Source organism: Salvia hispanica, chromosome 3, assembly GCF_023119035.1.
Source record: "Salvia hispanica cultivar TCC Black 2014 chromosome 3, UniMelb_Shisp_WGS_1.0, whole genome shotgun sequence".
Taxonomy (NCBI): domain Eukaryota; kingdom Viridiplantae; phylum Streptophyta; class Magnoliopsida; order Lamiales; family Lamiaceae; genus Salvia; species Salvia hispanica.
In genome coordinates, this window is record NC_062967.1 from 43873739 (window position 1) to 43893607 (window position 19869).

Below are 19869 nucleotides of genomic sequence, written 5' to 3' on the forward strand. Positions count from 1 at the left end.
TTCTTTTTTTTTTCTTTTTTTTTTTTGGGTAATTTAATCGGGGTATCTACCGGCCGGCCCAAATACTATTCCTCGCACTGATTTGTATGCACCTCGATGGGTGCGACAACTGACTCAAGGATTTAAGGCTACTCCATACGAGAAGTGATCGATCCTCTTGCCTTTTGGTTAAGGATGGACGAGTTCCATACCACTCGACCACACCCCTTAGATTAAATTTCTTAGTTTTTTCGTTCCTGTAGGGATCAGATTAGGCGCGGATTCACTATTTACCAAGACCTCTTTGTTCTTCATTAGGAGAGCTCAGTCAAACTCTAACCACGCGACTGATTTTGTTGAATTAATCAAGATTACAACCAAAGATCAATTACCTATTACAACCGTAGTTAATATGCTAAGCTAGGGTTCTTGAAGTATCAACAAAGTCCTCCTAAGAAGCCTGCACACTGAGTAAACGGATTATGATAACAAGCAAGATCCTCTCGGATCAAAAGAAACATGCACAATCCGTTAATCACAAGAAACAAGAGAGAAACTGAATAGATCAAAAGATGGCTCAGAAACCCGCCAATAACCAGATCTATTTACCCAGAAACCAATCCAAGGGAGCACCGTTGAAACTGACAAGAGATCAACCTCTCACCGCAGGTAACAACACCACACAACTCAACCACACCGGATCTGGAAGCACCGATCACAAACTCACTCAGGAAATCTCACACACCAAACCCTAGTTTCTCACAACACTCAGCAACCAAAGCAGTTGCCTTCACCACCACCCACACAGGTCCACTCACTAAAGAAACCGTGAGAGATTACCCAAGAACAGTGGAAGATCCATCGGAGAAGAGAGGGAAATCAGAGAGAGAGATATTTTCGGCCTAGAGAGAGAGATGAGAGAAAGAGAGATGTCAAGCGAATAAGAGTCTCAAGAGACTCTTCACTCACATAACAAACACACTCACAATCCAACGGCTCAGAGACAGGATCCGGGTGAGAGACCATGTGGCAGCATCTGGAGCAAGAGGTAAGACATTTGGGCTTAGCCCAACACTTATAACATCTGGGCCAAAATAAAATAACCAGCCCAGCAAAAAGTCCATCAATATTCAACATACTCCACCTTGGACTTTATTCTGGGAAACCAATCTGATTATAGGCTAAGGTCATGATCATCACAGCCTACAAGGCAGTTCCCTCAGTACCAGAGGACAAAAAAGTCCACAAGCATTTTGGAACCACCAGGTTGCCTTTAGACACCAGAGGGGCTGACACCCATTAGTCTAAAGGGATTCATGCCTCTAGCCACCTATCACCCTTACCACAGCTGATAAGGTGGCTGAGGTCTTATCCCCGGGACATGCAACCTATCCTAGATCATAGTGCAAGAATTTAATGCAGAAAATAAGTTTTTCTAATGGTAAGGGCTTAGTTCCCATGTCAGCTGGGTTTTTATCTGTATGCACTTTATGAAGAAACACTTCACCTTTTTCTACAATATCCCTAATGTAATGAAACCTTACATCTATATGCTTTGTTCTATCATGGAAAACAGGGTTTTTACATAACTGAATAGCAGATTGAGAATCAGAGAACAACACAGGAGAGGATTTCACAAACTTGAGTTCAGAAAGTACTCCCTTTAACCATACAGCTTCTTTCATTGCCTCAGTGATGGCAATATACTCTAACTCAGTGGTGGACAAGGCCACAATGTGCTGCAGCTGATTTCCAACTTATGCAAGACCTACACACTGAAAATACATAGGAGGTTGTTGACTTCCTCTTACCTCTATCATTAGCATAGTTGGAATCCACAAAACCAGTTAGTAAGACACCATCATCACATTTAGAATAATATAAACCATACTTAGCAGTTTGCTTCAAGTATCTAAGAAGCCATTTCAGAGCTTCCCAATGAACAGGACCTGGATTAGACATGTATTTACTAAGACATGACAGCATAGGCAATATCAGGCCTAGTGCTAACGATCAAGTACATAACAGATCCAATAGCATTAGCATAGGGAATTCTCTTCATAGCATCAATTTCAGATTGAGACTTAGGGCACAGGTCTTTACTCAACATAAAATGAGCAGCTAAAGGTACAGAAGCAGGCTTAGCATCAAACATATTAAACTTTCTCAGAATTTTGTACACATAAGGTTCTTGATGCAACACAAGGGTGGATGTTTTTCTATCTCTACAGATGTTAATCCCTAAGATTTTCTGAGCATCACCCAAATCCTTCATGTCAAAATTCTCACTCAAGGCAGCTTGCACACCCTTAATGGTTTTCAAACAAGGACCCATTATAAGCATATCATCAACATATAAAAGCAAGAACACAGACACAGTATCAAGATTTTTAACATATAAGCATGCATCAAAGGTACTTCTGACAAATCCTAACTTCTGCATACAAGTGTTAAACTTGATGTTCCACTGCCTGGGGGACTGTTTTAAACCATATAAGGCATTTTTTAACAAGCACACATGATTGGGAAACTTGGGATCAACAAAGCCCTCAGGCTGATTCATGTAAATAGGCTTATCAAGATCACCATGTAAGAAAGCAGTTTTAACATCCATTTGCTTTAATTCCCAATTAAAATGAGCACACAAAGCCAACATCATTCTGACAGTAGTGAATTTAACAACAGGGGCAAAGATTTTTGTGTAATCTACCCCCTCTTGTTGGGTAAAGCCTTTTGCCACTAATCTGGCCTTGTACCTAAGGCCCTCCACCTCATTTTTCAGTTTATAAAGCCACCTGCAATCAACCACAGATGCACCAGGAGGCAAAGGTATAAGAATCCAAGTAAAATTAATTTTCAGAGAGTGCATCTCCTCCATCATGGCTTTATGCCACTGACTCCAGAATTTAGATTTGGTAGCTTGCTTGTAGGTTTGAGGCTCATCACCATCAGATTCATAAACATTGAAAGACAAATTTATAAGAGCAACTAAACCAACAAAGCCATCATATCTAGAAGGTTTACTGACATTGACTCTTCTAGTTCTATCTCTGGATAACACATAATCCTGCAAGTTAGTATTATCAATAGCATTTTGAATGCCACTAGGGCTATTTATCACATTCTGGACAGGAACAAGAGGAGAGTTTCTAACTGGACTATCATGCAAATTGGGCACATTGTCACCAACATTTTGGGCAGGATTATTATGCAACACATTTGGATTTCCTTCATCAGGTGTCTCATTAGAAGTATAGACTGGATAAGTGTTCCAAAATGGCTGCTCCACCTCACTTGTAGCATCAATAGAATGCTCCACTCCAGTGAGTGTATCTGTGGACTCCACCTCATTGAGGGGTTCATTGTCCACATCTATAGGATCTGGGCTACTTGTCAATCTTAAGCAGGGGAATTCATCTTCATTGAAGACTACATCTCTACTTATAATGACCTTGAACCCAGGTTCACTCCTTAGCCAGACTCTATACCCTTTGACACCCTCAGGATATCCTAGAAAAACACGTTTTCTAGATCTAGGCTCAAGTTTATCAGACTTATTATGCACAAAGGCAGTACAGCCAAAAACCCTTAGGTGAGAAAAGTCAAGAGGCTTCCCATAGAACACATATTCAGGACACTGATCAATCAGAGGCACAGAAGGAGACCTATTTACCAAATAAGTAGCAGTTAATAAAGCCTCACCCCAAAACTTTTTAGACAATCCAGACTTAGAAAGCATGCATCTCACTTTTTCAAGCAAAGTTCTGTTCATTCTCTCAGCAACCCCATTTTGCTATGGGGTATAAGGCACAGTTCTATGTCTTTTGATTCCAAAGCTATCACATAAATCATCCATCTGATTATTACAAAACTCCAGGCCATTATCAGTTCTAATAGCCTTAATCTTCTTACCAGTTTGAGTCTCAATCAAGGTTTTCCAAGTTTTAAGTTTTTCAAAAACATCAGACTTGTGTCTCATCAAAAAACACCAAACTTTTCTTGAGAAATCATCAATCACAGACAAGAAGTAAACACATCCAGAGTGAGAAGATACAGAAGCAGGACCCCAGACATCCATATGCAAATATTCCAAGATACATTTACTCACATTAGCAGGAGCAGGGGTACTAGGAAAAGAAACTCTATGCTGTTTACCCAGTACACAAGAATCACAGAAAGACAACTCACTTTGAACATCATTATCAGAAAGAATGGCATGTTTTTTCAGGATACTCAAACCTTTTGCACTCATATGACCTAGCCTATTATGCCACAACATGGTTCTGTCAGTTTTAACTACATTGGCATAAGCTTTTTCACATGCAAGAGGCACAACATTACAAACATACAAGCCACATTTTTTCTTAGCTTTGAAAAGACACATAGAACCTCTGCAAATCTTCATACAGCCTTCTCCCCACTTCCCCCCCATACCCTCATTCTCAAGAGCAGTACAAGACATCAAATTATAGCACAGATCAGGAACATATCTCACATCCTTCAGGCTGAGCACATAACCATTTTCAAACTTCAAACACACAGTGCCAATACCAAGAATTTCATACTTCTTGTCATCAGCCATTGACACAAAAGTCTTAGTTACAGGTTTCAGCTCAGAAAACACTTCCTTAAAAGGACTCACATGATAAGTACATCCAGAATCACACAGCCAATCATTTGAGGTAAAGGGACATGCAGGAGAGGCATTCACAAATTGCAGGTCATGCACCATGAACATAGAATCATTGACATTGTCATAAGTAGCAACATTAACAAGGGTTTCAACCTGGGGATTGTTGTTAGGAAACTTATTCTTCTTAGGTTTAGTGCACTCTTTCTTATAGTGCCCAACATCACCACAGTTGAAACACTTCCTATAGGTTTTAGGATTCTTGCTTCTAGACCTAGACCTAAACTTTTTCCTAGAGTTTGAGGAATTACCAGAACCACGATTGGGCTCATTGCCCCCTCTAGATTTAGATCTTCCTCTAACATTCAACACCTTATTGTAAGCATTCTTATCAGCAGCCCTTTCCCTAAGCTCAAGTTCTTTGGATTTCAGGGAGCTAATAATCAGGTCTAGAGGAGCAGAATCTCTACCATACTTAATGGCAGCCTTAACATCACTATAGGAATCAGGTATGGCATTCATCAGGGCTATGCTAGTGTATTCATCTATGGTTTTATCACCTGACCTCTTAATGTCTTGGACTAACTTCTGAAACCTATCCACATTGTCATCAATATCTTTAGCAAGATCAAGCTTAAACTTGAACAATTTTTCAAGCAAATACATTCTGGAAGACATAGAGGTTTCAGTATACAAAGTATCAAGTAATTTCCACATTTCAGCAGCAGATTCCTCATGATCAACTTTCCTAATCACAGAATCAGATAGATTTAACACAATGGTAGCCCTAGCCAGATCATTCATCTCATCAATTTTATCCTGAGCAGTATCCTCAGGTAAAGTACCATCAACAACTTTGAACACTTTTTGTTGAATCAAAACACATTTCATTTTCTGTTTCCAAATAGCAAAATCATTTTTACCATTATAAGGAACCAAATCAACAGGTTGAGCCATTTTAGCAAGAAAATTAGCAAGAACACAGGAAGCAAGACAGAAACACACAGCCTTACACACCTGAAAGCACAGAGACATACACCAGCAACATAAGAACAGACCAAGAGCTTTCACACAACAGAAAGGAACTCAAATCCTTGACTGTCACGAGCAAGACTGGCCAAGGCTATCCCAGCTCGCAATCACTCACTACTGGAGGGCGCAGGGGGTCACTTGGGCAGTGCAAGATGCTTGGTGGTCAAGTAACTTGAGATCACAAGATCACAGAGCACAAGAACCAACGGAAGCTACACAGAGAAAAGAAAGCACAGAAGTCCTAAGTCCTTGCCAGAGACTATCTACCAGAAACAAAAGCCCAAGCCTATATTTGGCACTAAACAGAGAACTAAAAACAAGGAGGATATAGCCAATTTACCAGAGTGAATCCCCTCTCGAAGGAGGATTCCACTTGCCCACCTCCTTTAGCGACTTGGCGTGCCGCCCTAATCCCCTCGTGGCTCTGATACCACTGTAGGGATCAGATTAGGCGAGGATTCACTATTTACCAAGACCTCTTTGTTCTTCATTAGGAGAGCTCAGTCAAACTCTAACCACGCGACTGATTTTGTTGAATTAATCAAGATTACAACCAAAGATCAATTACCTATTACAACCGTAGTTAATATGCTAAGCTAGGGTTCTTGAAGTATCAACAAAGTCCTCCTAAGAAGCCTGCACACTGAGTAAACGGATTAGTGATAACAAGCAAGATCCTCTCGGATCAAAAGAAACATGCACAATCCGTTAATCACAAGAAACAAGAGAGAAACTAATAGATCAAAAGATGGCTCAGAAACCCGCCAATAACCAGATCTATTCAACCAGAAACCAATCCAAGGGAGCACCGTTGAAACTGACAAGAGATCAACCTCTCACCGCAGGTAACAACACCACACAACTCAACCACACCGGATCTGGAAGCACCGATCACAAACTCACTCAGGAAATCTCACACACCAAACCCTAGTTTCTCACAACACTCAGCAACCAAAGCAGTTGCCTTCACCACCACCCACACTTGTCCACTCACTGAAGAAACCGTGAGAGATTACCCAAGAACAGTGGAAGATCCATCGGAGAAGAGAGGGAAATCAGAGAGAGAGAGATTTTCGGCCTAGAGAGAGAGATGAGAGAAAGAGAGATGTCAAGCGAATAAGAGTCTCAAGAGACTCTTCACTCACATAACAAACACACTCACAATCCAACGGCTCAGAGACAGGATCCGGGTGAGAGACCATGTGGCAGCATCTGGAGCAAGAGGTAAGACATTTGGGCTTAGCCCAACACTTATAACATCTGGGCCAAAATAAAATAACCAGCCCAGCAGAAAGTCCATCAATATTCAACAGTTCCGCCTATTGGTTCTCGGTTGTTAGAATTGGGAACCGATGTTAGTGTAGAATCCCTAACCGAAATCGAAACCTAACCATAATTTAGAGTCTGAAGTTAGAAGCCAACAACAACATTCGATCATCTATCCAATTGGTTGGGGTTCGAATAGTCACATGGGTAACTTATAAACCATTATAGATCTTTTTTTTTTAAATTAGTAGTATTGTAAAAAACAACCATTGCGAGTATAACATTACAAAAGAGTGGCTACAATCTAAAAATGTCGTGATCAATAACAAATTCATTTACAGATGAATGTAAATGTTCTGTAAACATATCATATTTGTAGCAAAACTATATATCACTGCAAATAACAAGAAACAGGTTGATGCTTCCCTCCCAAGTCTATCAAATGGAGCTACAACAACTCCCCTTTGATTCAGCAGACATCGGAAATACGACAATTGACTCTTGACCTTCTCCGGATCCTTCGCTAGTTTGTCATACGGTGTCCATAGCCTCTCTGCAAACATGGTAAACAAGGAAACAATTAGTGAGATCCGAACTTCAAGATTTAACCGATTTCTCATTCTTGTCTTGGAAGGACCTTCGAGATTTTAGTGAAGTGCAATAATATAATAATTTTATTAAATAAAAAAAATACGGAATTAAAATTTCGACATGAATACAGACGGAGAAAGTGCAATAATAATTTTATTAAATAAAAAAATTAAAAATAGTACAATCCAAAAAGAAAATACAATGATATAAACAAATTACATTATAAATATCAATGCGTACTCCTTTGCGCCCACAACTCTTCAATTATATCTTTCTGGAGTCGAATATGGGCTTCTTGTTGCCGAAGATCGGCAAAAGGACCCGATCGGCGTCCCCATGAGGTATCTTTATTCGTACATTGGCGGTGGCCACGTCGTGGCTTGGACCGGCAGCATCAGCATCTTCATTGGCCCAATTAGTCAGTTCTTGACCTTCATTTTCAATAATCATGTTGTGCATGATAATACATGCATACTTGACATCAGCAATACAGTCCTCATACCACAACCGTGTTGGACCCTTTACTGCTGCCCATCGAGCCTGGAGCACACCAAATGCCCGCTCCACATCCTTGCTCACCGCCTTCTGACGTTGTGCAAAGTAGATCTTCTTTGGATTTGTTGGGCATCGTCTTCACAGAGACGGGCCACCTAGGGTATATCTCATCCGCCAAATAATAGCCTATATCGTTTTGGTTGTCGTTGGCGACAAAACTGATGGCCAGACAATGCACATGCGCTGCTCGTTGAAAAGGGGCGACAACTGGAGGACCTTGATGTCGTTGTTCGACTCGGCTACCCCAAAATACGCATGCCAAATCCATAGTCGGTAATTAGCTACGGCTTCAAGGATCATCGTGGGATTCTTGTCTTTGAAGTCGATCGTTTATTGCCTTTTCCAAGCAGTGAGGCGGTTCTTCCATTCCCAATACATACAATCTATGCTGCCTAAATGCCGGGAAACCCGTACATCGACCCGTGCATATCCATTAGATCGTGGCAGTCATGGGGGTAGGCTTCCGAAGATAAATATCCTCGAATATGTGACTGACGCCCTCACAAAAATACTGCATACAATCACGGGGTATCGTCTCGCCGATGTGGAGGTACTTGTCGAACATTTCAGCCGCGTCTCCGTAGACCAACTGTCTGATTACGGCATTGCACTTCTGTATAGGTGTGTGACCGGGGTCTACCACTCGCATTCTCCCTGAACCTGAAATATTTGTATCGACGCTCTAAAGCGTTCATAATACTCATAATAGCGGTCGGTACATCCTAAAACGCTGCCGGAAAAAGTTCCCCCCAAACTGCGGCTGCTTAACGAATTAGTCGTCAAACAACCGTTGGTGGGCAGCGACGTGGACTCGGGGTACAATAGCTCGATGATGGATGGGGCAAGGTACCACCGGCAGCTGGTGCTGCAAGTGCTCTTGTATCAGGTGATTTATCTCCACGGACGTATAGGTCCGCAACTCTTCGTTTATTCGCCGCCTTGTGTCAGCATCCCACCACTACCACTACCACTAGCCATTTTTGGATCCACCGATCAAATGAGAAATGTAGAGAGAAAGAAGAGAAACTCGTTAATACAAGTCGTGCAAATGAAATGAAATGCAACGATCCGTATAAATAGAGTTTTGGGAGAAAAAAAATAGCTGACGTCCATCAGAACGTCCATTGAGTCACCACAATAGCGGACGAGAAGGCGGACGACCCGACAGACATCCGCGCATGACCGTGGACGACCTCTCGTCCGTTGCGCGCTCGTCCGCCCCAATAGTGGACGTCCTAGACAAACGACTCACTCGTCGGTCGGACGTTCGCAGGGACGTCCGCTATTGTGGATGCTCTTACACAACTTTTAAAGAAGTTCTTCTTCTTTCTTCTCATGCGTCACTTGTTTTACGGACGATCAACGTGTATGAGTTTCAATACCAGAAACGAGCAAACTAGAGTCAATGGAAAATATTCTCTTCGTCCGTGTACCATTTAAAGAGAAAATTCCACTTAACACGGGATTTAAGATATTTTTTGATTTTGCGAAGAAAAGTAAAAAAACGAAGTTAGTAAAGAGTTAGACTCATTTTTAGTGTACAATTTAACAATGAATTGTGGGTGGAAAAGTGGAATATGGTCCACTTACCATAAACGGAAAAAAGTAAATATAGATCTTCAAATCGTGAACAATATCCCAAAATGATAAATCGATGTTTAAATCATGGAATGGAGTATAAAATATCACACAAAATGTAAAGTACAGTAAAGTTTGTTATAGATAGATAATTAACTTTTAAAGTTCAAAGAAAATATCAGAATTGAATCAAAGTTTGTGGCTACAGGGACCAATATCCCAAAATGAGTAGTATGCTTTACTGCTACCGCGGCGTAGGGGGGCTAGTCGGGTATAGCGGCGGCACACCTGCGAAAATAGAGTTTTTGTCGACTCCAACGCCGCCACTAGTGGTGAGGGAGACAAGTGCGGCCACGAGCCCGGCGTTTCCGGCAAGCGTGGGCTCGGTGTAGGTGTAGTTAGTACGGACGTCTTCGAATTCGTCTGCCGGATAAGGGCCGGCAACCATGGCACCAGTGACGATGTTGGGATTGGGTGTGCTGGCGTCGCGCCACCGCCACCCGCCACGGCAAGAGTAGCGGGTTTTGTCTCTAGCGATGGAGGCGCCACGGTGGTGGACGTGCCTCGGAAATTTGGTGCCGTATCCCACAACGTAGCTTGTCTTTGAAGGGTTGGCGCCTAGTATATAATTCATCTTAACAAAACACAAACAATTGTCTTGTTAGTTGTTACCAACCATGTATAATTTTTTTTATAAATAAGCTTAGAAACACAATAAAAGAGAGAATATGGTACCTGTAAAGATGCGAAATCTTTTAGAACATTTAGTGACAAAAAGGTTGAGCCACAAAACCAGCCAGTAAGTCCAGTAGCGTTGAGGTAATCAGCATAAACAGATGCCAAAAATGCTGCATTTGCTATATATTGCAAATTTTGTGGCCTCCCACGGTTCAATTCAATCATTCCTCCTATAAATTTTACAACAAAACAACCAAATTAGTTTATCAATTAGATGGGCAATTAAGCCTAACTACACAATTGTAGTGTTACCTCGACTCCAATTGAAAACTCTGTTGCTCCGAAGGTAAGAGCACATAGTAAGCCCTGTAATATTATGATGCATATTCAACATATCCTCGTACGGATATCCCGGTGTCAAGAAAAGCCCGACTCTTGTCAGAAGTAGCATTGCCCCCGGCAGCTTATTATCCCAGCTAAAAACTCTCAAATCAGGAGTCATGTTAAAGGCTCGGGAATTCTTTGCCATCCCGGGATTAGTAGCCAGGGACAAGTACGAAGAGTTTCCGGTGGCACAGAAAAGCCACGCAGCGCCCCAAATGTATTCATCATAGTATCCCGTTGAGTTGTAGTATGGCTCGATGAAAGGGTTACCTCTCGAGTAGCGGGTCCTCCGGCCTGCTTCGCGGCCAAAGGCGAAAACGTTCTTGGCCCCCTCGGCCAGCTTCTTGGAGTAGGCGTGGTTGTCACGGAAAACAATGGAGGTTGCGGCTAGGGCGGCTGCCATCTCGCTCGCGAGGTCAGGCCCGAAGGTCGTGGTTTGGACCGGGCGAGGGTAGTCCATGTCTTCGGGACGTTGCCAGCAGAAGTGGTCGTCAGGGGTGGTGGAGCCAGGCTGAGATCCGCCAACCTGCTCGAGATCGGGTTAGGATATATAATGACCCATGAGAATAGGCCCGTTATAAATGTACCTTGAGTTTATATATATGGTCATAGTTTATACTCCCTTTAGCAACCAATATATATGTTGTCATGGACAACATGTAATATTAGTACTACTATTATTAACTCAAGGATTATAGTGAAATAAGGGCATACCTGAGAATAAATTTGGTTTATTTTAGGGGAGGATGAGTTGAAAGTTAGAAGCAAATAGTCAGCTCCCCATTTGATGAGGTCTCTAACGTGATTATATTCTCCATTTGCACGATATTTGTGCTTATATTCAATAACGCTCCAACTTAACAATGTGACTGAATATGCCAAGGGAAAATGAAATTTGGCATTATCTCCGGCGTCATAGTATCCTCCCACCAACCTCCTTTAACGTCTGTTAAACCCGACCCATCTCGTAACCCGGAATCCCCTCTCCATGGGATACGGTTATTCTTACCCAATTTACCGGCTGCAATGACAAATTAAGGATGTAAATGGAAAACATGTAGGTTAATAGTTTTACATGCATCAAATAAATGTTTCTAAACAATTTAGGTAGAGCATAGTGCTAAAACTTAAACACAAAAAGCATATTGTAAAAAAACTTATAGCTAATCAGATCCAAATAAAATAAGTTTACACTATTTCATAGTATAAAATTAATTAAGTCCTCTATTGTCTATTGACTATTGACATATACTAATAATAATTAGTAATAAATAAATAAGAGATTAATATATATATATACATAGTAGACTAAGTAGAGAGGAAACGTACACTTTTGAGCATCGAAGAAGAGAAGAGCCTTGTGGAGGGCGGCTGCGTAGTTATCCGGCAATGGATGCGGCGACGGCTTGTGTTTAGGTTCTGAGTTAGCTTCGGTTATCGGAAGCCCAATCACGACAAGCGCAATTAAAATGGACACAAATGCCCATTTTAACATGCATAAATATTTATTTTGTTGTCTCATATATATTATTATTTGAGATCACGAAAAGAAACACAAAATCAAAGTTACCTGAAAATATCAGTGGCTAAATTGGACACCAGTTCTAATCTCTCTCTAGCTAGTATGCACTTGAATTGTATATATAGAGATTGGGGAGAACAGAAAAAACAAGTTGACTTGAATGTGTAATTTTCAATTTATATCTCTCTACTTGATGATTTTTGCGACTTGGTAATACTCAGAGATGGAGACTGAATCAACCAAATTCTGTAATGATGCTCTATAATATTTAAAATTGGCTTTTTTTTAGGAATGAGTTGTATAATTATTAATTATGAAATTTAGTTTAATAGAGTTGAGGTGGTAAAGAAATGGTTTAAAAATCACACTAAATAATATTTTTCATTCGCAATGGAAATGGCCTTCAAGAAGGAAGTACAAACATTAATTTGCGGTAGTATTTTATGTCTCATGTTGCTATTAATTAAAATTAAAAAGAGGAGACCATAGACGTGCCTATATACTATCCTTTTGAAGGCCATGAAAAATACTAATGAAACTACAAAAATTTATGCAAGTTGAATTACATTGACAGAGCTAGAGAGATTAAGTTTATAGACGGAACGGAACCAGCTCGGACCTATCAATTTAAATAAACCAGTACTGAAATTTAAAAACACAATATATAATAATATTATAATATTTAATTTTACAATATAATATCATTGCCGCTTTATGCCAAACTGCTATGCTAGCTATGCTGTAAAAAAATCAAATATGCTATCAAAAACTGAACTTGGAGAAAAAATTAACACCTATGCTCTATCTTCCCTTCTAGAGTACTACCTAAATTCAGCAATCATTTTTATCCTAAATTCAGCATCAGCAATTCTAAATGAAAGCCGAAAATCTAAATGTTAAAATATGAAATTCTAATTTCTAAATGTTGAAGGAAGGAACAGTAAGTTTAACTCAACTCAATCATAAGAATCAAATTAATGTTGAAAGTTGGGGTTCAAAGTAGTGCCCATTCAAGTTTTCAACCATAAAGAAATAACATCTCATAAACTCAAGAAATAATCAAGATCCAAGACTTGGTTAAAATAATCTAGTAAAATCTTTAATTAAAATTCAATTTCTTAGTTTTTTTCCTTTTTTTGGTAATTATCAAGGGTATCTACCGGCGGGCCATATGACTATTCCTCGTGCTGACTCCAGAATTTAAGGTTGCTCCATACCCAAAGGCAGAGATCGATCCTCTGACCATTTGATTAAGGATAGACAAGTCTCATACACTCGACCACACCCCTTGGATTAAATTTCTTAATTTTTCGATTCCACCTATTGGTTCTTAGTTGTTAGAATTGGGAACCGATGTCAGTGTAGAATCCCTAACCGAAATCGAGACCTAACCATAATTTACAAGTATGAAGTTTGAAGTCAACAACAACATCCTCTATCCAATAGGTAAATTATCAACCATTATTGATTTTTTTAAAAAAAATTAGTAGCATTGTAAAAAACAACTACACTAATTTAAAAAAAAAAAACTATTTATTGCCATACATTCTACATAAGTTATGATTATAAAAGAGTGGCTACAATCTGAAAATGTTGTGATCAATAACAAATTCATTTACATTTGAATGTAAATGTGCTGTAAACATATCTATATACTACTATATCACTGCAAGTAACAAGAAGCAGGCTCTACTGGTGCTTCTCTCCCAAGTCCATCCAATGGAGCTGCAGCTACTCCCCTTTGATTCAGCAGGCATCGGAAATACGACAATCGACTCTTGACCTTCTCCGGATCCTTCGCTAGTTTGTCATAAGGTGTCCATAGCCTCTCTGCAAACATGGTAAACAAGGAAACAATTAGTGAGATCCGAACTTCAAGATTTAGCAGATTTCTCCTTCTTGTCCTGGAAGGACCTTCGAGATTTTAGTGAAAGGTTGCGTGTTATATGCTCATGTAAAAGGTCACCTGCAGCTGCTGCAGCTCGTGGCCAAATCGTTTGCTCAATGTCGGATGCATCGATATGCTCAGCCCACGCGCACACCTCACCTCCGAGGACCAAGGCTTGCTGCTTTGGATCCGTGATGTTTGTCAGCGGCTCATTCGAGTAGAAACCTTGCCAAAGTGCATCCAAATGGTCCAAATACCAGCTGTCTTGGTTGCTCACAATGCAACGGAGCCCTGCTTTGACGACATTTTGAGCAACACCGCTGCCTAGCCTGCATGGCATCAATACGAGTGCGAGGGATTACCATGAAAGCCTGCTATTAGACCTTCGTTTGAGCATTTAGTTACGTACCAGTTATGAACTACGGTTTTGGGGTTCAACTTTTTCCCGAAGTTGTTGAAAGTCTCTTCCCTGTAATCAGATTTCACATGTTATCTCTATTTTTTATTAGAGTTTTTAGATTAGGCTAATTTCATTTGAATGCTCGTACCAGTTTATGATGTCGTATCCATGGGACAGAGCGATCTTCTGTGCTCTCAACACGAAATACTCGTAAGCCTTGGATCCATTCATGTGGTTTTTGTGCAGCCTGCAAAGGAATGAAGCTAAGAGAGGTCATGTTTTCAGAAAATATTTTGACATAGTATTGAAGATTGAGGCCAACGATTTTTTTACCATTTTTTAACATGAGGCGTCGTCTCCCAGCAACCTGCGATCCACATTACTTGCATTTCAGAACAACGGTATGCAAAGCTAAATGATAGATTAATACAAAAAATATAACAGATAAAAACAGAATTGTTTTGCAATTTCGAATTTTGTGTAAAATCTTACTCGTGTTCACTTCATCGCCTCCCAAGTGAACGAATTTGTACTTGAAGATCTTACTGAAATCTGGAAAACAGAATATCAGCATACTGTTAGTTGATCATAGTGTTTCCGGGTTGAGAGATGAGAGTGCCCCGTTTCATGAAACAGAAACGAGATGTACCTGAGAGAATCCCATCGATCAGTTTGAAAGTAAACTCATTGCTGACATCAAGTGGCTGCTTACAATCTTTTGAAGGCCATAATGCAGGATATCCCACCCCCCTAAAAATCAAGAATTTATGTTTGTAATGCTAGTTCTGAGTTCATAAATTTTCACGAAAAAGGTCGTAAATTTTGTGCTGGTTCAAGATCAATGTTGTCGATCCATCATTAAAACACGTATCGTTGAACAAGTGATGAAGATGTTGAACAACAGTACCAGGATTCAGCGTGACCGGGCACATCAATTTCAGCCAACACATTGACTCCTCGTCTCTTAGCATAACTGAAATGACATGAATGAAACGTTAGAGAAACGACACTATAAGTATATATAGTATCTGCACTAATCACAATGCAGAAGCTTTATATGTTGAGTACAGTGTTTTAACATTTTCATGATAAAAAGGTTCTCAAAAATGACGATTCACTTGCCTTACAATGTCTTCTGCATCAGCAAACGTGTAGCGTTCTGGAATGGAATATGCTCCATTCCACAGCTTCGGATACGATGGTAGCTCGAGTGGGAAGGATTGCGTATCTACAATATGCCAATGCAGCACGTTCTGTGATCAGTAACATTCGTTACAGAAAAGAAGTTAGTTTTGGCAGCAAAAGATGCAGTCCTAAGAAAATCACTTGCCTATTTTCACGCGTTACATCTGAAATAATCGAATTAGATACATTCTCCTTATGTCATGTTACTTACTAGCTTGGCGTAAGTCATCGAATCAATGACCTTCTTTATGACCGGAATAGGCAGGTAATGCCTTGAAGTATCTGCAATGTTACGAGTAAATTAGATACAAAGGATCAGAGGAATTCGAGGGAAAATGCATCTTAGAACTTCCATTTTAAGAAGGGAAATCAGGGATGATCGTCTCACCTATCAGAAGGCCTCTGTACGAGAATCTCGGCTGATCAGCTATGGTCCATGGAACTTGATGGACTAGAATTCCTCTTGATGAAATGTTGTAGTGGCAGACTTGGCTAAATGTCTGTTGCATTTTGTAACATTAATATTCATCAATTTTACTCATTTTATACATGTGATAAATTAAAAAAAAAATATATAGATATTGAGCATTTGAAAAAGAATAACAAACCTCTAGTCCATGCAAAGCTCCATAAACAGTTTTTGCCTGCAAAAAAAAAAAAAAAAAACTCTTAAATCATTTTCAAAAATATTAGCATTCACTATGAGCATCATGTCCAACTAGCTAGTGTTATCTTGCTAAACTAGACGAGCGAACGGCCTAACACATAAATTATACTATACGGCACAAGATGAGTTCTGTTTTAGAGGTCGTGTTGGTATACACGAAGCCAGAAATTTTCATGGTACACACCTCAATATGTGCATAAAGTGGACTTCCCTGAGCAGGGACGTGCAGCTTGTACGACTCATCAGTTCCGTGCTGCAACTGCACCACCACACACGAAAAATGTTAGAAGCAAGGTTTAACACTAAAACTGGACTAATAGGAAATAGTAAGTATGAATCTACATTTGATTAAAATGAATCTATTTTGACAAGATTAATATTAAGCTCCATCTTTCCATATGAAATTCAGAGGTGTAAACTCATTATTACTACTGCAGCATCCAAATAATCAAAAACAAAGAACGAAGAAGCAGAAAATGTGTTTAGGTAAATCGCGATTCAAACAAAAGGTAATGAGGTATACCTCATCAGAAGGTGAGGAAACTACTATATGAATTCCTTTCAGGACCAGCGAAGGATCAATCTTGGAAGTGTTAAATTCAATCACATGAGTTGATCTGACAACGTCTATTGACCTCTTGAATGCATCCTTGAGAATCGAGGAAGCATCAGCAAACTTGCTCCCATCGGTCCGGAGCTCAAATTCATTGCTGAGGTGGAGATTTCCGTATCCGTAGCTCACAGATTTAGGCATTGGCCATATGTTCAAATGCTTGATATCAACTGCATTAGCTGATATCACAAAAATGCACACCAGATACCAAATAAACATGCCTTCTAGTCCTCTTCTTCCCATCCTACAACAGGAAAGGACACAATCAGTGTTATTTTTCAACATTTTGGCTAGAAAAGATTTACATATATTGTCACTTCAATTTCATTTATTTCTCAGATTTTCAAAAGGAAATGTTTTTTATTAATTGCAGTTCAATCCAATTTACCAAATTTAGACTCATATACTGACTAAGGTCAATAATCCTTCAATTCAAGGAAATGTTTATTTACTAGATATTTCAACTGCATAAAAAATGGTATTCACTACAAAAGGAGTGATTTTTCCACATTTTAGCTATAAATCCCTACAATTCTGCATATCTTTCCAGATTTTCGAAAGAATGTGCTTTTATTCATTGCAGGTAAATACATTTCACCAAATTTACCCTCCTCTACTGACCAAAGGAAAAATCCTTGAATTCAAGAAAAAAGTGGCATTTACTAGATATATAATGATATTCCACACTAGAGAAAATTCATGATTTTTTCACCATAAATGCATTAATGAATATTTATTTCAATAATCCGAATGCACGCACCACAATGTAGATTCAACAAGAGCTCATCAAATTCAGCATTCAGAAACACATAAAAAAGCAGTCAAATGTAGCAAGAATAACATGAAGAAATATAAAAATAGCACCTTTGGAATTTCAAGAAAGCCCAAAATTTCTTTTATCTTCCAGCAATATGATGAAAGATACAAACTTTTTATAGAGGTTTTAGTAATGAAGCATCTTGAATTCCAGACAGATACAAAAGCAAAGTGCTTTTTGGGCTGAGTTAAAAAGCAGGAAATAATTTGATAATAGTCCAAAATGTGAAAGAGGAATAATTGATGATTGTAAACACATTAGTGTTCAACAAACCGAAACGTAGATCTACCTCCTTCTGTTTCTACATTGAGATGGGATAACATTCAATATATGGATATACACCTCCAGTGTGTGTGTTCGTGTAGCTGTGGGCGGATGGTGCTGACAACAAGCTGACAAAAATGATGGATTTATTTTAAAATTTTTCTTTTGTTAATTGAGTGTGAGTGGCGTGGTGGTTAATTAGGTGCAGATAATTAAATAAGAGTCCCGCCTTTATGGTTTATCTGCCGACTGTTGCAGTGCCCATTTTCGATTTTAGCCTCTATTTCAGTCTAAACATAATATTAGTTGCTAAACATAATGAAAATCGTTCTCAACGGATCAACCTGATAATCACCCAATCTAATAAAGTCTAATCTGAATTAATCTATTTAGTTCATTCTCAATCCAAATACGAACTATACATGCTATTTCAATCCCGAACCTGTGGCTGTGATTTCTAAACTTTATTTAAAAATATATTTTTAGGTGTTTTAGATTATTTATAGGGACTTTTACACAACAATTTGCATTAAACTTGGATAAGTTTCAAAAACTTATTAAAGAAAAAAGTTTTAGAAACAATTTTATTGAGGGTTTTAGCCCCTCCCCACTTAGGCACTTACACATTAGTCCGCTCATGATCCCGAACATGGCCTGCACAAGAGACGAACTTGTTAACGACGTGATATAATATGGGTTGACACGACACGGTAATAATATGATAACTACCTGAATCTAATTTACATGATTAATAATCAAATATTTAATGATAATGTGATTTACTTGATTTAAATCTGATTTACAAAAACCTATATTTATCATTTTTTTCATCACGTTAAAATCCCCTATATTAGAACTATCCATACTTGCAAAATGGCAGAATCTCTTCACAATATTTGATTATTAAGGATATACTCCCTCCGTCCGCAAATAGGAATCCCGATTCTTTTTTACTATAAATGGTAAAAGAGTCACACATTCCACTAAAAATTATATGGAGATGAAGGTTTTGTTATTTAATTGCAAATGAAGGTGCAGTAAACTCGATCCTTTTATCTTGGCTTATTAGGATACGAAAGCATTAATAAATTAAATGAATTTATATTCATTTAAATTATGAAATTTGATAAATTTTGGTATGCCTCGTTAAATTTAAAATTGGAATATTATATCATTAAGTGTCAAAATTTTCAATTTTCTAATTTATATACAAAATGTTGCCTCTTCTTGATGAAATATAAAAAATAAAATATATTTTAATGAAATACATCATTTTTTAAAGATGATATTTTGTTTATAGATGGGACAACTGAAAAAATTTGAAACTTGATGATGTAATATTCCTAAGATTGAATTTGCTTTCAATTTCCCAGCTAAGACCAGACGACAGTTACGTTTGTTGAACAAAAATTAAATGTTTTAAATCAAGAATGCAGTATCACGATGCAGCTATAGTATTGTCTATTGCGTATTAAATAAGCCGGCAAATCAACTGGTACAAATAAATTGTTATATATATGGTGTGTCTCAGTCTCACTCAATCATACCATGCTTATATAGAAATCACTTCTCTCCTTGATTATTTTCTTATTTTGCAATATAATTGGTTATATACATTACACACAATTTTTACTCATGTTCAATAGTCATCGATTCTCTTTAGCCTTATTGTCATAGTATATAACAATTCGCAATAATTATATTTCAGCAACAAACATCACCGTAAATGGGTAAAAGGACATATAAACGTTAAAAAGTGATTACTATATTTATTTATTTAATAATATATTCATTTTAATTTTAGAAGTTATATTAATTAT

General features: G+C 38.7%; 1 protein-coding gene and 1 pseudogene across 2 annotated transcripts; both read right to left on the minus strand.

Moving 5' to 3' along the window:
- Positions 1 to 9765: 9765 nt before the first annotated feature.
- Positions 9766 to 12216, minus strand: LOC125216867 (annotated as a pseudogene).
- A 1513-nt stretch (positions 12217 to 13729) lies between these two features.
- LOC125211943 (beta-hexosaminidase 3-like) lies at positions 13730 to 18218 on the minus strand. 2 transcript variants are annotated; one of them, XM_048111917.1, is made up of 15 exons: positions 18075 to 18218; positions 16879 to 17212; positions 16540 to 16614; positions 16297 to 16332; positions 16077 to 16188; positions 15900 to 15970; positions 15626 to 15756; positions 15411 to 15476; positions 15153 to 15253; positions 14996 to 15055; positions 14837 to 14870; positions 14652 to 14750; positions 14513 to 14572; positions 14182 to 14432; positions 13730 to 14045 (listed from the first exon to the last, which is right to left on the minus strand). In XM_048111917.1, exons 2-15 carry the CDS (start codon positions 17209 to 17211, stop codon positions 13879 to 13881), a joined length of 1596 nt encoding a protein of 531 aa, XP_047967874.1. In that variant the 5' UTR covers position 17212; positions 18075 to 18218; the 3' UTR covers positions 13730 to 13878. The 2 variants fall into 2 exon arrangements, with proteins under 2 accessions (XP_047967874.1, XP_047967873.1); XM_048111916.1 differs by lacking the exon at positions 18075 to 18218 and adding an exon at positions 17833 to 18063.
- Between the last annotated feature and the right edge of the window lie 1651 nt (positions 18219 to 19869).

What these genes read in the sequence shown, in the direction of transcription:
- LOC125211943 (XM_048111917.1), bottom strand. Translation starts at nt 17,211, where the DNA reads ATGGGAAGAAGAGGACTAGAAGGCATGTTTATTTGGTATCTGGTGTGC. An exon ending in AGGCGATGAAGTGAACACGA is followed by an intron (nt 14,871 to 14,995) that starts GTAAGATTTTAC and finishes TGTGGATCGCAG; the next exon opens with GTTGCTGGGAGACGACGCCT. An exon ending in AAAACCGTAGTTCATAACTG is followed by an intron (nt 14,433 to 14,512) that starts GTACGTAACTAA and finishes GATGCCATGCAG; the next exon opens with GCTAGGCAGCGGTGTTGCTC.